Source organism: Mustela nigripes, chromosome 3 (assembly GCF_022355385.1).
Source record: "Mustela nigripes isolate SB6536 chromosome 3, MUSNIG.SB6536, whole genome shotgun sequence".
Taxonomy (NCBI): Eukaryota; Metazoa; Chordata; class Mammalia; order Carnivora; family Mustelidae; genus Mustela; species Mustela nigripes.
In genome coordinates, this window is record NC_081559.1 from 20,520,081 (window position 1) to 20,542,073 (window position 21,993).

General features: G+C 34.1%; 1 protein-coding gene across 8 annotated transcripts in view; it reads right to left on the minus strand.

Annotated features, from left to right (window-relative positions):
• The window catches only part of KANSL1L (KAT8 regulatory NSL complex subunit 1 like), a 136,353-nt gene that overhangs the window by 6,185 nt on the left and 108,175 nt on the right, over positions 1-21,993 (minus strand). For 7 of the 8 annotated variants that reach the window (XM_059393401.1, XM_059393400.1, XM_059393399.1 and 4 more), the window contains 6 exons: positions 16,962-17,127; positions 13,950-14,057; positions 5,206-5,334; positions 3,492-3,566; positions 2,296-2,414; positions 1,403-1,527 (listed from right to left, as the gene is read on the minus strand). In XM_059393401.1, the coding sequence (XP_059249384.1) occupies positions 1,403-1,527; positions 2,296-2,414; positions 3,492-3,566; positions 5,206-5,334; positions 13,950-14,057; positions 16,962-17,127 (722 nt within the window). The remainder of the gene's footprint in view (positions 1-1,402; positions 1,528-2,295; positions 2,415-3,491; positions 3,567-5,205; positions 5,335-13,949; positions 14,058-16,961; positions 17,128-21,993) is intronic. The other variant, XM_059393402.1, reaches the window with a different exon arrangement.

A 21,993-nucleotide genomic window follows, 5' to 3' on the forward strand; every position in this document is an offset into this window, starting at 1 on the left:
TACTTCTTTTATGTAGAAGGTCTCAACAGGTTCTCTGTAGGATTTCTCATATACCTTGTACAGTATTAAGAGCTTTTTAAAAATTTTTAAAAAGATTTTCTTTATTTGAGAGAGAGAAAGAGAGCATGAGAAGGGGCAGGGGCAGAGGGAGAAGCAGATTGCCTGCCCATCAGGGAGTCCAATGCAGGACTCGATCCCGGGACTGCAGGATCATAACCTGAGCTGAAAGCAGTCCCTTTACCAACTGAGCCACCCAGGCACCTCTTAAGAGCTCTTAGTACCTCAAAGTAATTAGGGATAAGGAAATTTGAAAATCAGCTAGAATAGAGATGGTAGGAATTACTGTAGTTGTCAGTGAGCTTTTATCTCTGTTTTCAACCTCTTCTACTTCCTGCTGCCAAATTCACGTTCTTAAAAAACTACTTTTATTGTTGCTTAAAAAAAACAACTGATGGGCGCCTGGGTGGCTCAGTGGGTTAAGCCGCTGCCTTCGGCTCAGGTCGTGATCTCAGGGTCCTGGGATCGAGTCCCGCATCGGGCTCGCTGCTCAGCAGGGAGCCTGCTTCCTCCTCTCTCTCTGCCTGCCTCTCCAGCTACTTGTGATTTCTCTCTGTCAAATAAATAAATAAAATCTTAAAAAAAAAAAAAAAAAAACAACTGACTAACTTCAGTGCCAGTAGGAAGCAGATCTGTGTGTGGCATTCTGGGACCTCTATAATCTGGTACTGATTTCTTTTCTAGCCATAACTTCATCACGCTACACAAAATCTATCTCCCGTTTAGCCTTGCACACTTGTCTGTGTACCTTTTTGCGGTTTCCCTGTGTGAATAAACTATTCTTCATGACGTCTTCCCAGATCTTCCTACTAATCTGTTGCTGACTTGGCAACAATACCTCAAAATCATAATTTTTGTTGTTTTGACAAGTCTTACCGTCTTATAATGTGAATATTCCTTGCAAAGGTAGTTACTTTCTTTGAACGCTTTTGCAATCTTGTGCAAAACTCCATTTTAAAGATCAAGGATTACTTCTTGTTATACTTATTTACATCCCTAAAGTACCTTTTTGTGCCATATTTTTTATATATATATATATATATATATATATATAAATATAATAACTAAATATTACTATATAAAAGACTTAAGAGTGCAGAGTCAGTCAGTCTTAGGAATTCCTAGTTCTTCATAAAAATTGACAAAGTGATAATATATGGCACTTTTTTTTCAGCATGAGTAATATAAAGGGTTTTTTCACCATTTTCCCTCCATGGTTTTACAAGTGGAAGAAGGGAGAGAGGAGCATCTTCCTTTAATTAATTAAAATTTTAACTTCAGTCTGAAAATTTAAGTTTATTCAAGAAAAGGAAGAAAGAAAATAGAAAGATGTAAGTATACATACCTTGGAGTAAGTATTTCCTTGTATTGGAGTTTCTCTAACTTAGCTGGGGCAACTAATGACATGGGAATCACAATATTATCTATGTCGTAAGAGCTCTCACTTCTCAGTCTCCGTCGTGCAGTATTCTGCAAAGTAGGGTCACAGTAGTTTTATAAGACGCCCTCTTCTCATGAGGCATACTATAAGTGTTTGATAAATATGTTATGATAGGCCTGAGTATAAAATGTTAACAAAAACAAGAACACTGCCTATCTTGTATAAAACAACACAGTTCCTTCTGTCAGGTATGCAGTGTACATTTGTGTCTGCATACATATAAACTTATTTATAAGACCATAAAAATACGAATACCTTAAGTTTCAAAGTTCTTATCAAAGAAGGTTACCATAAAGTCCCCTAAATATCAAGAAAATGACCGTTTAACAAACACACTTCCTTATTAGGAAAGACTGTGAGAATACTTGGGTGTGTTAACTTAGCAAAGATCATTTTTATAATTTTCATGTATGTGTTCCTGGTCCTTGAGCTTTACAGTTTTTTGTAAATCCTTTTGCCTTTTAACCTGTGTTCTCTGACCAGATGATAAAAGCATAAGAACAATATGAGTGCTGGATTTTTACTAAGCTTCATGGTAAGGAGTAGGAACAGTTAATAATAGTTTTTCACACAAGAAAATAAAATGCCATAATCAAGGATTACTGAGTAATTAGCTCACTAGTTTAAAAAAAAATAGTTTAATCAAATTTATCGTTACCTAATAAGATATTCCTAAATAAGCCAATATGTGCTAGCAAAGTAAGGCTGTTGTTTACAGATTAACAAAATATTCTAGTTTATCAGCCGGTTTTAAGTCTATAAAGCAGTTTTAGAGTTCAATATGCAAAAAAACCTACTTGTGATGATGAATTCTGGGTTCTTGATATAACATTGACATTAGTAACAGCAGTAAAATTGCTATGGGATCCTGGTTCTGTGCGTTGAAAAGCGAATTCTTCAAATCTGGTTCTTTCTCCTGACATGGAAAGAACCATGGATAATGTTATACATTAACATTAAATAGGTATTAAAATTACTTTCCTGCTTAGGTAACATAATTCCTTATGTTTGATTTTCTTTTTTAAAATTTATGTATCAGAAATTTAAGGAAATGAAAAAGAAATCTTACCCACAGATCTGTCACAATTATTTCCACTTTCAGGGGCCCTGGCAAGTTTTTATCCAGTACATCTCATTTTTAAAAATCTCATCCCTTCTCTTTATTCTGTTCATGTTTTCTGTAATGCTTATTATTTGGAAGTTAACCTCCAAAGACTTAGCCCTTAATTTTCTCTACTTTTCTTTTATCTTTGACTTTTTGTTCTGATTTCTGGGAGATATCCTTAACTTGATCTTCAGACCATTCTACTTGAGACTTTTTCTACTGAAAGTTCTTGGTCTGTCACTCATTTATACTGTCCTTATTTTATAGATGGAATTTCTCTTTTTCGCTCAGGATATTGATTAGAACTTTGTGGCTATTCTTGGTATTTTCTGTTTCTTCCATGTTTCCTTTTTCCATTTATTTTGATCCCCTATTTGTGAATATGTATTTATTTATTCACTTTACCACCCTTATTTTACTTCTGTACTTAAAAAGCATTTTCCTATGTAGTGTAAAATCTAATACCCAGTCCATATTTACATTTCTCTAGTTGCTAAAAACTGTCCTTTATGGTTAGTAGATTCTTCAAATCAGGATCCATATACTGAAATTGGTTATTGTCTTTTAGGTTTCTTGCAGTCTGGAAGAGTTTGTTTTTCACGACATTTGTTAAGGTGTTCTGCATATTAGGGAGTTATCTAGTTAGCTCTTGTAGTATAGCATCTTACTATTTCTCTTCCTGTATTTCCATCAAACTTGAAGTTAGATCAATTCAAGTGAAACATTTTATATCTTAGGTAATGTGAATTCATAGTGGGTTTTATTAAGAGAGACAAGTATCTTCTGTGTGTTGATACATATACAGCCCTCAGTTTACAATGGTTCAGCTTAGGATTTTTCAACTTTATGATGGTCCAAAAGTGACAGGGCGTCTAGTCGAAATCATACCTTGAATTTTGACCTTTTTCTGGGCTAGCATTATGCAACAGGATACTTCTGCTGGGCAGCAGCAACAAGCCACAACTTCCAGTCAGCCATGTGATCATGAAGATAAATAATCAGTACACTTGCAACCATTCTCTACCCATACAACAAGTCATACTGTTTCAGTACAGTAGTCAATAAATTAACATGGGATATTCAACACATTACTGTTATTTTTTATTTTATTTATATGACAGAAATAGCACAAGTAGGCAGAGTGACAGGGAGAGGGTGAGGGAGAAGCGACTCTCCACCAAGCAGGGAGCCCCAATGCGGGGCTCAATCCCAATGAGGACCTGAGCTAAAGGCAGCCGCTTAGCCAACTGAAACACCCAGGTGCCCTTCAGTGCTTTATTTTATTTATTTTATATATATATATATTTTTTTTTAAAGATTCTATTTATTTATTTGATAGGCAGAGATCACAAGTAGGCAGAGAGGCAGGCAGAGAGAGAAGAGAGGAGGAAGGAAGCAGGCTCCGCGCTGAGCAGAGAGCCCGATGTGGGGCTCAATTCCAGGACCCTGGGATCAATTCCATGACCTGTGCTGAAGGCAGAGGCTTTAACCCACTGAGCCACCCAGGAGCCCCCTGTGCTTTATTTTAAAATAAGCCTTGTGTTAGATTATTTTGCCCAACTTAGGTTAATGTAAGTGTTCTCAGCCCATTTGAGGCTAAGCTATGGGTGGTAGGTTAGTGTTATTAAATACTTTTTTGACTCAAGGTATTTTCAAGTTATCATGGGCTTATTGGAATGTCACCATGTCCTAAGTCAAGAGAGGAAGATCTGTACATGTATATAAGTTCTTCAAAAGCTAAGGTGTCTTGGTTGTCTCTAAGATTATGGCACTAAAAAGCACAATGCAATCTCTGCTTGCGTCTAGGAGTTTAATTTTGCACCATACTAGCTTATCTGTTAGTGATTATCAGGTGGTGACATGGGCTGATACGGTGGCAGTTCTAGAGATATTAGTGATAAATATGTTAAATCCATTAAGTATAATTACAGTCCAGTACATCTTGAATGCAGTTTCTAAATATTCGGTATACTGACATACTACATCTGGGGAACACTTGACTAATGTATATAGTGTTCTGTCTATTGGAACAATGAACAGGAACAAAGTGTAAATATGTTGCCATTTAAAATGTATATTTTCTGGTAAGTTTTATTTTTTAATCATTATTTGCAATAACTCTGGAAACTGATAGTCCTAAATCCCTCCAACAAACCCCACTTTGTATTACTAGAAGAGTTCTAGTTTCAAAGATACCTGTTGGTCATCTTGGAACTATAGGTTCCTAAGGGAGCTTCAGTGAACAGACAGTGAACATGGCATCCATGTAAGTACTAGATATGGTTGTAAGGCAACTCTACTGACATATTTTGAGTCCAGAACACGATGCTGGCTTAAGTTCTGTCTAGCAGGACAGTCAGGAGAAGATAACCCAAGTTAGGGAATATAGGAAGGAAATCCCTGTCATTAAGTAGATGGATGCCCAGTCCACAAATAATTCTGAATTGACTACATGAATATGTTGTTTAGCATTCATAGGACCATGGATATTTTGTATAATAGGGACTATTCTGGATTATAAATTTCCATGAAGCAGAGGTTCTTTGAAGATAATTTATTTTCAGTTTTTAATACTAGTGCATATGTCTTCATTTTAACCTACCTAATGCTGTTTCACTCAAGTGTCTCTTCTTTCTTCCCTGGAACAACTGTGCAGAAGATTCTGACCTTATTTGAGGCTTGCAAGTAGGAGAATATCCATTTCTCCATTGATTCAGAGAAGTATTATGTACTAAAACAAATAGAAAGGAAATGTGAACTTTTCCTTAACACATAATGAACATGTTAATGTTTTTACTTAAAACATTGCAGAACATTAATTCACCAGTTCAAAATAAATATAACGAGAGAGAGAGACTTATATATCAAAATGGAATGTTCCTAAACTGAAAATACCAATAATAAGGTTCCTTAAAAACATCTTCAAGAAGTATCCAATTTCCTATAGTTGCTCCATTACTTGAAGTGGATGAAAAGGAAAGGTGACCTTTTCCAAAGTCTTCTCAATTACAGAATCTTTGGTTGGTTCCAGTCTGTAAATCTTGGCTGAATATAATCTGAATATATATCTGAACCCCTAATTAGCTCCCCCTCCCCCTTAAATCTGGAAATAATTCAGGATAAAGATTCTACAAAATCACAATAAATAGGGGCCTCTTGAGCAAGAACCAGATTTCATCAAACTGACAGTACCCAGCACCATTCTTTCACTTTTTAAAACACTGGTATTCTCAAACTTTTATGTCACTTAATATAATAGCTCTGTGCCTCAGTTGCCTTATCTGTAAAATAGGAGTTAGAACAGCTGTCATGGGCTTAATGAGGGTTAAATGAGTTAATCCCTGTAATAGTCATTAGAAGGATATCTGACATGGTAAGTATTCAATAAATGTAGTTTTATTATTATTGCCTATCTGAACCCCGTATTTCCAGTGCTGGCTTAATAACCAAATTGGCTTCATTTTTGAAGGGTTTAGAGATGAAAAAGAAATGCAGGCTGAAGTGCCAAATCTCACCAACACTGGGGTGGGGGGTGGGGACGGATGGCCTACTAACAATAACTGGGATTCTGATCTCAAGATGACAAAGCAGTCTATAAATAATAGAAATTTATACATAGACATGTCTAGATCTTCATATATACATCCCCATTAGCAAGCCACAAAAGGGAACTTGTAAGTAAAGCAGAATTTGTGTGGAATCTCTGAAAGACATCATACGGAATTTGAAGAGCAGTGCAAAAAAGCATGTGGGAAAGTGCTGCCACAAAAATAGGATCATCAGAGGTGCTCTAGACCTGGAGGAAAGGGAAATGGTGCAGGACAATTACCTAGATGGATAGTTATCTGATAGGGTAACTACACATGCCAACTCCTCAGCCACACTCCTTGAGATTATTTGCCTTAATAGGTAACAAAATCTTGGTTTCTGTCTTGGGCAGAGAAATGGATGGGGAGAGAGAGAAAGCAATGCCCAGTGCCTCACTTTGAAATATGTCCTGCCCATCCCTAACTGCTTCTGAAAATACTACCGAGTGCAAATTTCTGTGCCATCTATGAAAAGGATCTCATAAATAACAGTGGCAGAAAGTATTAATAGTGAATATCAACTTTAAAGGTGAGAAAACAAAACTCCAGAAGTCTGCACAGCACCATAAAAAGTGAAGTACAAACAAACTAACCACCCAGAAACCGTGAATGGATTCACAGAATACAAACAAGTCTTTTAAAAACAACATTGCCAAAAGAAATAGGCAAAAGGTTCCTTAAGAGAGACCTCAGAGATGGAAAATATAATTGCTCAAATTTAAAAACAACCATAACTACCTGGTCTGAGTAATAGAATGGACATGGCTGAACATGACAGTCAGTGGGTTGGCAGAGGAACTGTACAAGTGAAGGAAAAGAGTGGTAGAAAATATGGGGGGAGAAAAGGATGAAATGGGGCAACATAACAATGAGGCAAAGTTGAAGAAACGATAGACAAAAATTTTTCCATTAAGATTTTAAGAACTCATTTGAGTGTCAAGTGGGGAAGAAAAAAATCCTAATCATGCATCACTTCACAACAAGGATACCCTAAAAGTTAACAGAAAAGGGATTAAAAAGATTACTGCAAAGTCATGAGGATCAAATTGACAAAGCAAAACTAAACGATGGAAAACAACAGTGACTTTAAGGAGCTCAGGGAGGGAGGGGTGCCTGGGTGGCTTCAGTTGGTTGAGTGCCCAACTCAGTTTTGGCTCCATTCCTGATTGTGAGATCAGTGCAGAGTCTGCTTGGGACATCCCTTTCTCTTTGCCTCTTTCTCTCAAATCTTTAAAAAAAAAAAAAAGAATTAAAGAGCTCAGGGAAAATTGCAGGACTCTAGATGGCCCCCAAGATTTCTTACCACTGAAAAGAATGCAGAGAAAGATGTTAAATATAAAACCAAATGAATTGGCAGGCATAATTTCAAACTCATTTCTAGAAAGGTGTAACTAGAATTGTGAGAGGTTTTAAAATAATATGCCTAATACATGCAGGTGTCCCAGTAATGCTCTCTGTTTTAATGGGAACATTTCTGGAGTATTTTAAAACAAATACCAGTCAATTCACCCTTCTAAAAGCAATTTACCATCTTCCGTATTTTCTAGAACCAAATTAACCTTTTTGAAGAAACTTCAGCCTTTCCTAAGGTGGCACTTTTTACTTAATTTTACTTGAGTCTTCTTTATACGACTTTTTCCTTAGTATCATAAGGTTGCGGTGGACTCTTGAAACAGTAGGAAATACAGGACAATTCAAAATCAGACTGCACATGCTCTTCACCTACTTACAACCCTCTTAGCCTTTCAGTTCTTGCTCTCCAAAATCTGGATTCTATCCTAAAACACACCTTGACCTAGTATCTCAATTTCCTGCCTTCCCTTTCTTCCCTTTGATTTATTCATTCAGTAACTTTATAGAGAGCTGATTACATGCCAGGCACTGTATTATACCCTTGGGACACTGGTGAGCAAAAACAGTGATGATCCTTGTTACTAATGAAGTTTATAAGCATCTCAAAAACTATAACTAATGCGTAACAGAAAAGAGAAGTACTATTTAAAGAAGTTAATGGGAGTATGAAACAGTAAGCGAGCTCTAGGAGAAGTACCCAGGCAAAGTGACAAGATTTCAAATATGAACAGAAATCACTGATGGCAAGGGGAAGGAAGAGAGAATGGTACGTACAAAGGCCCAAAACAACAAATAAATTGGGCAATGGAACAGCAAGTAGTATAGAGTAAGGAAGTATAATGAGAAAGAACCATGAACAGGTAGGGGTTGTCCTAAGTAGGGTTTTAGGGGTCTCCTATAATATTCCCTCTGTCAGACATTTTAAGGAGTGGAGGTGAGGAAACAGTGTTATAAGTAGATTTACATTTTCCAAAGATCACTAGCTACAGGGACTGGAGGGAAAAAAACTGATCAGGCTGTTTCAGCAGTATAGATGAGGGATCATTAGACTGGACTGTGAAAGTGGTAGAAATGCAGCAGGCCGTGTTTGAGACAAATGAGTAAGATTATATTGACAGTGGGTTTAGGTATCAGGAAGTGTAGGTAGAGAAGCTTGAGCCCTAGGTCTGGCTTGTGTGGGTTGTGGTGCCACTGTTCTCTGTCCACTCTAAAATATAAACTTCATTTTGACATAATTTCAGACTAACAGAAAGCTTGCAATAGTAAAAAGTAGTCCATATACCCTTTATTCAAATTCCACAAATGTTAAATTTATATTTACTTTATCTTTCTGAACTCCAATGAGATTAGGTTGCTGATATACAATTTCCTTCTAAATTTGTCGATGTGTATTTTTCAAAAACAAGGGCATTTTCTTACATGGCCACACAACTGTCAATCAAATTAATACCATTAACCATGGACTCATTTAAATTTCACCAATTATTCCTATAATGTTCTTTATAGAAAATTCTGTTCATTCTGCATTTAGTTGTCATGTGTCTAAAGTTTTCTTATATCTGCAACAGTTACACTGTCTTGTCTTTCATGGCTGCATATTTTGATGAGTACAGGCCCTTAACTGGCTTTGCCTGGTATTTCCTCAGGATTGGCAACTAACAGTTTACTCTTCAACCCACTACAATTTTTCTTTTCCCTACTTGTTATCTGAAGTCAGCTGTACATTCTTGAAATTCTTCTGGATAACAGAGGATAAATAAAAGCTATGTGGAAGGCACACAGACATCCATCTACTTCCCTTCATACAATTTACCATATAGTACCAGGCATTTTGTATACACTTGAACACCACACCGTTTTTTGTCTCCATGACAAATCACATTTGTTTCCATTTTAAAACCAATATGGGCCAACAGCATTTGAACAACTTAGGACTTGTTAGAAATGCAGAATCAGACCCCTTTCCAGACTTACTGAAGCAAAAACTGCATTCTAACAACATCCCTCAAGTAATTTGTTTGCACATAAAAGTTTGAGAATGAATGATCTGGAACACTTTACTCTTCTTCTAAATTCCAAGTACTTAAAGCTGCAGTTGGCATCACCATCTTTCTGAGTTCCTCTTGCCCCCTCCCCATCACCCTTACCCGCTTCCTTCCCCTTGTCTTCCCCTAGGCAGTGAGTTACACTCTCCCTCTTCTTTTTAGAAATTTTTTTTATCATATCTGTGCCCACATCATTTTAATAGTTACTTGTGTGTCTGCTTCCTCTTAATACATTATAATTTCTTTGAGTCTCTGTGATTCATCTTTTGATTCGTCAGTCTGCCTGGCACAGAGTAAATGGTTGATAAATGTTGAGCTCTAGAGTTTTATTTAATTCTACAGAAATCACTAACAACAAATAATGATGACCAGTATTTCAGACATGCCTTACATAGGATGAAATCTAATGCTTAATTTGAGTTGGGAGTGGTCGGGAAAGAAAATAAGGGAGGAGAGATTGGGATAAATACAATATACTTCACTGATTCACCTAATAATATTGCACCATTCATCTCAAATGTCTTCTATTCCTAGCTCTTAATTCCCCATTACTACCATGTCATTACATCATTGATATGTTACTATTATTTCTGTGCCTAACACATTTACACTGCCCTTTTTTTTTAATTTTAGAAAATAACATTTGAAATAATAAAACCATCTAATCTCACTTATCTAACAGCATATAATTTCATTTTTGTATATTTCATTCAGTCATACAAATGCATATAATTCATATTCACATTTCAAGTGTAATTTCATTTAAATATGTATACAATTATACTTCTCAAATTTTATTAATTCACCCATTGTTATTTTTTCAGATGGTTACCTAACATTCTTCTGGTTAGAGATAATATCATTTATCCTCTAGCTGTTAGAGCTAGTTGTTATCATCATGGTATTTCTATTATGGTCATTCTTAAAACTAATCACCTTCATGCACACATTTTTTTCTTTTTCTAAAATTAACCTCAGTATAAATTTCAAGTAGTAGAATTGTATCATGAAAAAGTATCTGAACATAAACCTATATTTTCCTGTATTTCTTTGGTCTTTTTTTCCCTAAGCATAGACAATTGTTCCTTGACCTTAGTGCTTTCAATTTTTTAAAAACTTTTTACTGTGAAAAAATTTCAATGAACACAAATGAAGAGATGAACGAACTCCCCTGTACCTATCATTCATCATCAGTGATTACACACTGGTGACCATCCCCAACTTTTTTTTTGCTAGCCTATTTTAAAGCAAATCCCAACAACAGATATGTGAGTTTAAATTTCTAACAAACATAAAGAGTGTGTGTGTGTTATGTAACCACATGTATTATTACATCTAACAAACTTCATTAATATCCAACAGCCATGCGTGTTCAAATTTCATGATCTCAAAAATTGTGTGAATGTGTACAGCTGAGTTGTTCAAATCAGGATCTCCAAAAGACCCACACATTCCATTTGGTTTACTGAAGAATGAACATTTCTACGTGGTTATAATTGTACCATACATAAAAGTAAAACACTTCTGTCCTCTTCTGTTACTTGACATTCGTTGATGTTTCTACCTTTACATGAACTTTAAAGGTATTTTTAAAAGGTACACATTGCACTGTGTTGGTTAACCGTATCTCAGTTACACTCTTTACCTTATTTCCAATTGTTCATTAACACAAATAATAGTAAAATGAATAATTTGTACATAAAGGTGGTTTTGTATTTGCCATTAGGCTAGGTTACCAGAAAATGAATTTACTCGGTCAAAATTCAGGGCTAACAGTTTAGTAAACATTTGCACAAGTAAACTGTTATTTTTCCTCAGTGAGCTTATTTTAAAAATACATAATTTAAAGGCATTGTAATTAACTTCACGGTACTTCCCAAAAGGTTTGTATTCTTAATGCTACCTAATATTTGAGGGTCCTGACTTCACTACATACATCTTGTCAGAATTATTATAATGTTTAAATGTCTTAATATAATCGGAAAAAATAGTAAATATTTAGCAGAGTATCTACACATAAGCACTCAGTAAATGTTACTTATGATTATGATTTTCATTATCACCATCAAGTACATCTTTTTTTTCTTCTAATTCTTTTAAGTCAGGACTTTAAAATTTAACTCTTTAATCCATCTGGAATGTATTTAAAATAAATTGAAGATGGACGAACATTAATGTGCATTATGAGGTAGCTTTTTTTTTTTCCCCCAAAAAGTCATTGTTTAATCCACTGATTTTAGAACAAACTTTTTAGTTGTTTAAAACATGGACTCTGAACCAGAGTGCTTGGACTTGAATTCTGACCATATCACTATTTGGGAGAATTAGTCAAGAAAAATAATAATAATACTCACTTTACAGGATTGTACAAATTAAAGCAACCAACAGATATAAAGCCCTTCAACCAGTAGTGGCGTTTAAGGAATGCTTCATAAGAATTATTGTTATTATTTATTGATGAGGCCATCCTTCCCACAGTGATAGGAAAAACCTCCTTTTTATCATATAGTGGCCAGATGGGTCTGTCTCTAGGCTATTTAGGTTCCTTGATCTGGCTTCCATCAACACCACAATAAAATACTGCTTATAGCTTTATAATTTTGTTACCTGGCACTTCCTTTTTACTTCCTTATTGTTACCTGGCACTTCCTTTTCTTTAAAAAATTTTATTAGCTAGTCAACATTTTTTTCTCCCAGATAAACTTTAGAATAACTTTGTTCCAATAGAAAAGAAGAATACTGGGATGTCTGGATGGCTCAGTCAGTTAAGCATCTGCCTTCGTCTCAGGACATGATCCCTGAGTCCTGGGATCCTGGGATCCAGTCGCACACTGGATTCCTTGCTCAGCAAGAAGCCTGCTTCTTCCTCTGCCTGTTATTCCCCCTGCTTGTGCTCTCTTGCTGACAAATAAATAAAATCTTAAAAAAAAAAGAAAAAAAAGAATACCTCTATGATTCTAATGAATGTTATAAACTGGGGGAAAAAAATAACATCTTAAGCTCCAATACTGTCCTTTTTTTTTTAGAAGTGTGTTCTATGCTAGGTTCGGAGCCTAACGTGTGGCCTGAACTCCTGACCCTGAGATCAAGAGCTGGATACTTAACTAAGCCACCCAGGTGCCTCACACAATACTGTCTTCTGATAAGAACAGGGTTATTTCTCTCTGTAGGTACATATTCTTGTGTTCCTCAGTAAACTTTTTAAGTTTTCTTCGTGTAGGTCCTTACTAAGTTTAATTAATCCTAGATACTTTATATTTTCAATTAATGTGTCTAGTAAAATTCCTTTACATATTCTAACTGGTTATTACTGGTATTTATAAAAGCTGATTTTTGTAAATTTATTTTCAAATCTACTTTTCACAACTCCAATTCTAACAGGCACTGAATTGACTCTTAAGTTTTTGAGGTAGATAATTATTTTGAGGTAGATGATTATTCATCTGGAAGTAATTTTTCTTAGTTTATATGGCTTTTTTGATGTTAAGATTTTCGCTTTGTAGATAGTCAAAACATGTTGATGTTTTTCTTCCTTCTGATTGTTTCCAAGCACAATGTCCCTGCCCCCATTCATAATACTCATAACTGTTTCATTATAATTCTTCTAGTTTTATTTTGTAATGTTAGTGTTTTATTTCTAGATATGAAATGAACTAGAATATGAAATGAACTAGAATTCATTCTGATATATGGTACGAAACAATTATGTAACAAAATTTCCCCCCAAAGACTTTTTGAATAATTTATTGAATAATTTATTGAATAATTCTCCATGATCTCATTGATTTATAATTCTTCCCTTATATAATAAAGCATAAGCTATATAGTCTGCTTCATGGATTTACTTCCTTAAATGCATACAAAATCTATGCTATTACAGATTTTTGTTATGTTTCCATATGTGGTTAGGATAGATTCTCTTAATACTTTTTCCAGCAGTTACTTTTGTATTTTCCTATTTATCTTTCCCAGTGGGCTTTACACGTAGTTTGTTAAGTTAACCAAATTCTATTAAAACTTCAAGTTACATTGCATTAATCATATATACCAACAGGAAGAACTGATATCCTTATTAATTCCCATCATCTAGGAATGCTGTATTCTCCATGTGTAGATTTCCTTTTATATTTATTAATAATATTTCATAATTTTCATTCAGTAAGTATCATATTTCTTATTAAGATCACTCCTATGTATTTTCTATTTGTGTGAGTATGTGTGTGATTTGTAAAAAGTGAATATTAAAAATTAAGGATTTACATTTTGTTCCTTTGTTAAATTTTATTTCCTTAGAAAGCAAAAACAGTAAGTATCTGAAAGATGTAAAAACATATAAAGTACAAGATTTGTAAATGACATACCAGGTGATGGAGATATGACACAGTCTCCTACAAATTTATTTTCAGCAAGATCTCCTTTTATTTCAGTCTTTTTAAACAATGTTTCAAAGTGAAAATGAAGAGGCACATCTGGAAAAATAAAGTAAAAAAAAAAAGGTACTTTTAGTGAATACCATTTTATATGGATTCTAATATTAAGATTGCTTTCTTTCTCTAAGTAGCACATACGCTTAGAAAAATAAGCAAAAACTCAAAATGTGCTATCAGAAGTGGCAAAATACTTCCTCCAAGCATACAGACAGCAGTATTTTGGAAATCACTGATTATATACACTAAATAAAAACTCTAATGATGACTAAGTTTATAAACCAAAATAAAAGATAAGATGATCAAAATTATAAGTATTAAGTACTATTCCCAGATAAAACAAATGTATCCAAAGGTCCTGAGTAAAACATACAGCCAGACTTGGCTCACTCTAAGTCCATTCCACCCTGCCCATACAAACTTTACATTTGAAATAATGAGGGTTCTGAAAGATATGTTTCAAGTACTTGAGAGAAAAACCACTATAATTCAGAAGCTACCTTTGATAAAAATACTAAGTGGCACATTCTCTTAGTTTACTAGTATTATGAATCACAAAATATGTTTTTACAAAGATTAAAACACATTTACAGACTAGCTCTCTTCCTTTAAATAGAGACTTAGATGTCAATTCCCTATATTCTCTATTCTCACAACCATAAGAGGAGCTAAATAATAAAGTATATGTACTTCACATTTACTAAAGTTTTTTTCCTCAAGAATATAAAAACAAAAACATCTTCAAAAGTATTTAATAGAGACACCTAAACTTCTCCCTAAGAAACAACAAGAAATATCTTATAAAGCAGTTACTATATTGGAAGTTTTGCTACTGGAAAAAACACTAGTTATGAACACACAAATCAGAACATACCCAAAACAGGTCTGGATTTTAAACAAAAAGTCTTTATCCTTTAAGTATTTTAATAATAGATCCAACTCAAGTGTGGAAAAATATACAAAAAAAAAAAAAAAAAAAAAGGTTCATGAGTTTCAAAATGGAGTGTCCTCCAAAGGGCCAGAACAGAGGTAGGAAAGATTTCAATCCTAGCACTACTATAATATGACTGTACAAAAATGAAACTAAGATTACAAATCAAATATGTTATTTAAACATTTCAGGAATCCAATATTTTCCAATTACCAAAACATAAGTTTATTTCTCCAAAGAAATATCACTTACTATTATAAAGAAAATATCACCTATTCTACCACTGTTCTTCATGAGTTGTGAGAAAATATGATGTAACTAGTGAAGAAACTTGTTCCACCCATATACCTTCCTTAGTCCCCACATTCTGACCTTTGGGGTTTTATAAGAATGTTTCATAACACTTTAATACACTTAATAATTTACATTTCAGTTATCTCAAATGAGAATGCAAGTACTTTGAGGGATTTATTGGTATTTATACTCTTAGTACTCCGTAAATAGTAGGTAATTTTTGTTAAATGAATACAAGAAGAAATGAATAACCCAATTAATAGGTGGGGAAGTTAATCTTAACTTATTGGAAGGGACATAAGAGGATTAAGTGAAGGATAATTATGCCAGCTCTCAGGATTATATCTTCAGAGAAATAAATGCAGCAGGAGAAAACAGACGGTGAAGAGTAAGGCTAGAGTGTGGCTCTGGAGTAGGTCTACCTCACATCAAATCCTGCCTCCTTCATTTACTAGCTGTATACTCTTGGAATAATAATTTAACATCTCTAAGCCTCAGCTTTTTTGTATATAAGATAAAGAGGAAAATATGAAGATAAATATGATGGAAGAATTATACAAGAAGATAGAATGTGCTTACAGGTATGCTAAGCCCAAATGTTAGCTGCATTACCATTGTTATACTTATCACTGTTTGTTTCTATTATTAAGCTTTCCTTAAAGACAGAATACCATAGTTCCTGTCAGGAACTTAATTCTAAATATGTTGTAGCTAAGAAACCACTCGAATAATGATTAAAAAAAAAAAACAAAACAACTAAGATTCAGGATTCAGGACAGGAACAGGTACAGAAAATAGTGCTTTACAAAAAGGAGCAGTCCCTGGATGATGGGGAAAAAAAGCTGAAAAGGAAACAAAAGCCCATCTGAGATGTCTTCCCTTGAAGAGAAGAACCTGATATAACCAGTGTAAAGACTGTTTCTTTGACCCTTGTATTTATTTCATTTCAATATAGAAACAACTGGAAGGGTGACTGGCTGGCTCAGAAGAGCATCCAACTCTTGATCTTGGGGTTTTGAGTTTGAGTGTGGGGGTCACTGCACATAGAGATTACTAAACAAAAACCCAACCAAACCAAACAAAAAAAACTTAAAAAAAAAAAGAAAAGAAAAAGAAAAACAACTGGAACAGTTCCAACAAAGACCAAGAACTAGAAACTTAAAAGGGTATGGGGCTGTATGTGCCTCATTCACCCAGTTATAGATTATAGATTTTCTCGAGGTTCAAAAGATGATATACCTAAAGATGGGCAATTTCTTATCTGAGGAAACTCAATGCTGATTATAAGCAGAAGAATATTATATAGCAGAGAAAAATCCATGCAAACCAACACATTAGGGGGAAAAATAAAACTGATTTACTGAGAAACATTTCAACAGCATAGTCATTTTATCAATAAAATTCTAAAAATTTAACAATGAAAAGATCAAAAGTTAATTATTTCCCAATATAACTCAAAATGGTTTCCAATGAATTTAAAAATCAACTTGCAAAAACAGAACATTATAAAAAATAAAAAATTAATAAAAAAAAAACAGAACATTAACTCACAGGATTAATTCCTCTATGAAAACTGTTAGTTTGTAAATATTAGTTCTAATATCAATTGGCAAAATAATTGATAAAATCTTATTCTAGATTCCTTGTATCTATAGGATTAGACTTCACCACAGAAAATATTCAGAGTTTACTTAGAATTTTTTTTTTATAAGTAGGCTTACCTGATGGCAACGATAGTACAGAATGGAAAGAGGAGTCCAATTCTGATACATGTTCTCTTAGTATCTGAGATTTGGAATTGTGTTCACAGCTACTCCAAGTCGAAGCTGATTGCAAGCAAGGCATTTGTGTGGTATTTAAAAACGTCGTTTCCTTTGAAGGCAAAGTCTGCAAAGAAAAAAAAAACTTCATTTTTGCTTAAAAACTGAGTCAGAGAGGGTTTAATAATTACAGAGTACAGTATCTGAATGACACTAGCAAGTCCTGGCTTAATACGTCACCTTAGAGAAAAAGCTTGAAAATGAAAAGGGTTTATGAGAGGTTTATTTATTAAAGACCATAAATATGATGAGATTTCACTAATCTCTTTTCAGATTTTCAAGAGGAAGAGCAATGTCTGTGAAAACGGGTCTTCCCCCCCAGTTTATGAAATCAAAAGAAAGAGAAAGGAGTTTGAGGAATGTTGGGTTAAAAGAAAATAGCTATATGCCGCAATGGTGAGAACTGCTAAGAGCAGGTGCTATGTTAAGATTAAGAATTGTGCAAACTGTTTTCTTCCTTGTAATCTGTTACAGTCAGTGAATGAAACTTGAATCCCTGCCTTAAATTCCAATGCCAGACAATGTCTACACTGGAATTATTGTGCAGTACTACGAACACTGTATATGTTTATACTAAGTAAAATTTAACCTAATACATTAAAAAAGATAGATAAAACACACAGTATATGCTACATGAGTTTGTGTTTCTGAAAATAAGGTTAAGATTTGAGTCCAGGAATTTTAAGAAAACCACACTGCTAAATCAAAAAAAGCTATGTTGCTATATTAACAAATACATATTCTGTTTAAAAACTGGATTTTAGGGGCACCTGGGTGGCTCAGTTGCTAAGCGTCTGCTTTCGGCTCAGGTCATGATACCAGCATCCTGATATCGAGCCTCACATTGGGCTCCAGCCCCCCATTGGGCTCCAGGCCCATACTGGGCGGGTGGGGGGGGCGGGGGGGGGGAAATCCCTGCACAGCAGGAGGCCTGCTTCTCCCTCTCCCACTTCCCCTGCTTCTGTTCCCTCTCTCACTGTATCTCTCTGTTAAAAAAATAAATCTTTTTTTAAAAACCCTGGATTTTAAATTATCCTTTAGGGTTAGAAAATTAGTATACAAAAAAGATCTAAACAATAGATAAGATATTTTAAAAATTAACAGAGCTCATTTATTCTCCTTCCCTCCCCCTTAGCCTCTACCTCCTATAGTAATATTTGGACTCATTTTGTTTTTTAATGTAACTGATATTTAAAATGCTTATAACAACAAAGATCTTTAGATCCTATTTTTAAATGCTTTTATTTTATAAACTTACATTAGGTTTGTCAACTTTCTTGAGTTTGAGATTCCTAGCTAACCTTGGCAATTTCTGTTTCCATAGCACCTTAGGCATATCTATCATAGCATTCAACTAGACTTCCTCTGGACTACTATTATTAGCTCCTTGAAGGTTGGGATTAGTATTTGTTCAATCCGGTATTCCCAGAAACCTGACACAGTCCCTGACACATGGTTGAAACGTGAATACTAACTGAATTTAATCTTACTTGCCTTAATAAAAATTTAAGTGAATACAAATTCTCAAATGCATGTTTGCCTGAGATGACTTCACTGGGGAAAAAACCAGTTCCTGTTAATATATGCCAAAATTTATCATGTAGTGACTTCTGTTTACATTCCACTAGCCAAGCCCTAAGTCAGACAGTCATACCTAGCGGCAAGGAGGGTTAGGAAGCGCAGTCGTTCGGGGAGGTCAAATAAACTGCTGAGTTTTTATAAAAAGATATCACATTTATACATGATTATAATAATGTGAGTCATTTCCAAGATTTATTCTAATGACGTTTTATGTATATACTTATGAGAACAGTTGCTGTTTCTTACCTTTACAAGATACGCTGGTATTCTGGACTCACACTAGAATTATTTACCCTTTTATGATGTACTTCAGAAAGGTATAAAAAATATTTAAAATTACAAAGAAAAAAATGCGCTAACCTCTCTTTTCCATATATGGCTAGAGCATTATGAATAAAAGGTGATAAAATCTGAATATTTACCATATAATTAGTTTTCTCTTGAAATTTTTCCAAATCCAGGAAACCCATTAGCCAATTTGAAACTATCCTAAATAATTATGGAGACAAGTGAGGGGCATCTAGGAAAAGGCCTTTTTGTTCCCTGCAGAGAAAGTGAAGCCCAGGAGGCTGAAAAGGAATGGATGGAAAAATAAGAGAAAGACCAGGAGATTCTTGACAATAAAAATTCTTATGTCTAGAGGTACTGTGATCAACAGTACCATATGCTGCATAAGATTCAAGCAAAATAAAGCTAAAAAGTATCCAGTAAACTTTTTAGCTTTAATAATGAAACATTTCATATATACAAAAGTATATAATTTATAGGGAAGGCATAAAATTTTAAAAAACAACTATACTCACCATCCTATTCCAAGAAACAGAACAGTACCAATATCATTGTGCTTTCCCCCTCCTGTCCTAGCCGCATGAACCTGTGGCAGAAATTGCCACTTTATTCCCCATACCTGTGCTCTCATTCTCTCTCTTCTAGAACTCCTGATTTTCAGCTAGGCACATTTTTCAAGTCTCCATGGATCGAAAAATTACTATACAATAGATACAGTCTAGTCTCTTCTCTTATGAAGAGAAGTCATAAGTGCGACTTTCTTTTTAAGGTCACTTACTCCTCCATTCTTCCACATTACACATGAACTGTAACTGGTGGTGAGCCACCATAACCACGTGGATAAAGAGCTCCAAAGAAGAGGAGCCTGGCTCCTAGATAACCATGCAGAACCTGTCATGTCTTGGATGTTTTCAACCTGTTACAAGACAGACTTGTGTCTTGTTTATGTCACTATGTGGGTTTCTGTCAAATGCAGCTAACACAGTGTGCCTTCTTGATCACATATTTTCTCTCAGACCTCCAGAAGTCGCTGCTATCTTGAACTTTAATTTTACCGCTTCCTTTACTTCCTTTATAGTTTTTCCACATAAACATACATAATTCTATATAACTTTTTAAAATCTGTATGCTTTAAAATGTATATAGACAGAATACTGTTAAATGTATCTGCTTGCTGTATTACGTACATGCAATGCATCATTCTCCTGTTTATAAATATCTAGAGTATTTCTTACTTTTTATTGTTATGAACAATGTTAGTATGAGTAACTTATTTGTCTCCTGGTACATGGCCATAAGAATTTCTCTGGAGTATACTGCTAGAAATGGAAATACTAGGTGAAAGAAACCCATGAGTGCACAGATTCAACTTCACTAGATGATATATTGTATTACAAAGTAGTCTTACCTAAATTTACACTCCAACAAAGTAGACCTTGGCTCTAACTGCTTTAGATTCATGCCAACAGGCATACTGTCAGATTTTACTTTTGCAAATCTCAGAGCATACAAATAATATCTCATGGTTGAAACTTGCATTGTTCTGCTTACAAGTTGACCACCTTTTCATACCTAAAACTGGTCATTCAGTTTTCCTTCTTTTGGGAAATACATATTTTGCTGATTTTTCTCTTGGAATGTCTTTTTCTTACTGATTTTTAATGTTTTCTTTACACACTCTAGAAAATTACAAATCCTTTGTAGATTCTATGCAGTGCTCCCTGTCTGTTCTCTTTTTACTTTCTTTGCAATGTCTTTTGATCAAAAGATGTTAACAAATGTTTCCTTTACATATAGTTCGCACTTTGTGTCTGTATGAGGAAGTCTTTCCCTACCCTGAAGTCAAAAGATACATTTCCACTTTTTTCCCCCCTATGTTTTAAAGTTTTGCCTTTTGTATTTAGGTCTTTACCTGAAACTGATTTTTTCTTATATGAATCATCAACTCACTGAGCACTTTTTATTGAACATCCTCTTCTAACTGATCTACAATGCTACCTGTTTTATATATATATACACCACATTCCATGTATGTGTCAGGCTATTTCAGGAATCTCTAATATTATACCATTTGTGTCTATCCTAATAATCAATGTCTTAATTACTACAGTGTTTACAATTTGATATAGGATATTCCAAGTTTCTCCACCTTGTTTGTCAGGGGTGTCTTGGCTATTACTGGCTTTCACTCTTCTGCAAAATTTTAGAAACAGCTTAATTTCCAACAAAAACCTGCAGAGCTTTTCTACATTTAATCTGTAAATCATTTAGGAGATGTTTGATTTTGGTATCATAACTAAAGGTTATCAACCAATGAATATAACATATATCATTTATTTAGGTCCTCTGTAATTTCTTTCAATAAAACTTTATCATTTTCTTCTCTAAAAGTCTTCACAGCTTTTGTTAGCTGTAATTTTCTAGGCACTTTAGTATTTTTTTTCAACTGTAAAAGAATATAAAAATAAAATCGACTTTTATATTTTGAACATAACCCACAGCTTTGCTAAACTTTCTTTTTTAAAAAACTTTTTTCTAGTAATACATTTGTAGTTTCTTTTAGTTTTCTATTATCCAAATATATTATCTACAAATAGTGACAATTTTTTTCACTATATTCTAAAATTTTATTTTATCATATTTAGGGGGTTCTAGATGGGTTCACCATTTTAGGGATGATTAGAAATGACCGAAGAAGACATTCTTTTGTACCACATTATAAAGGAAATGCTTTTAATTTCTAAGAATCAAGAATTATATAGATTAAGAATAATTGTAGATTTTTTAGGGGGGATCATACTCTTTATCAGAATATGTTCATAGGCTGCCAAAATATTTTTTAATATATTAATGTTGAATTTAACCATATACTTTTTGTGAACCCATTAAAATGATTACACCTGGTTTTCCTTTTTAAATTTAATAATGTGGTAAATTAATTAATAAAGTTAAGAATGTCAAACCAAATTTGGATTCTTCTTGAAGAATCTTGCTGGGGTTTATCAATTTTTTTTTTTCAAAGAACCAGCAATTAGATTTGTTTACTTTCTATATTGTATATGAG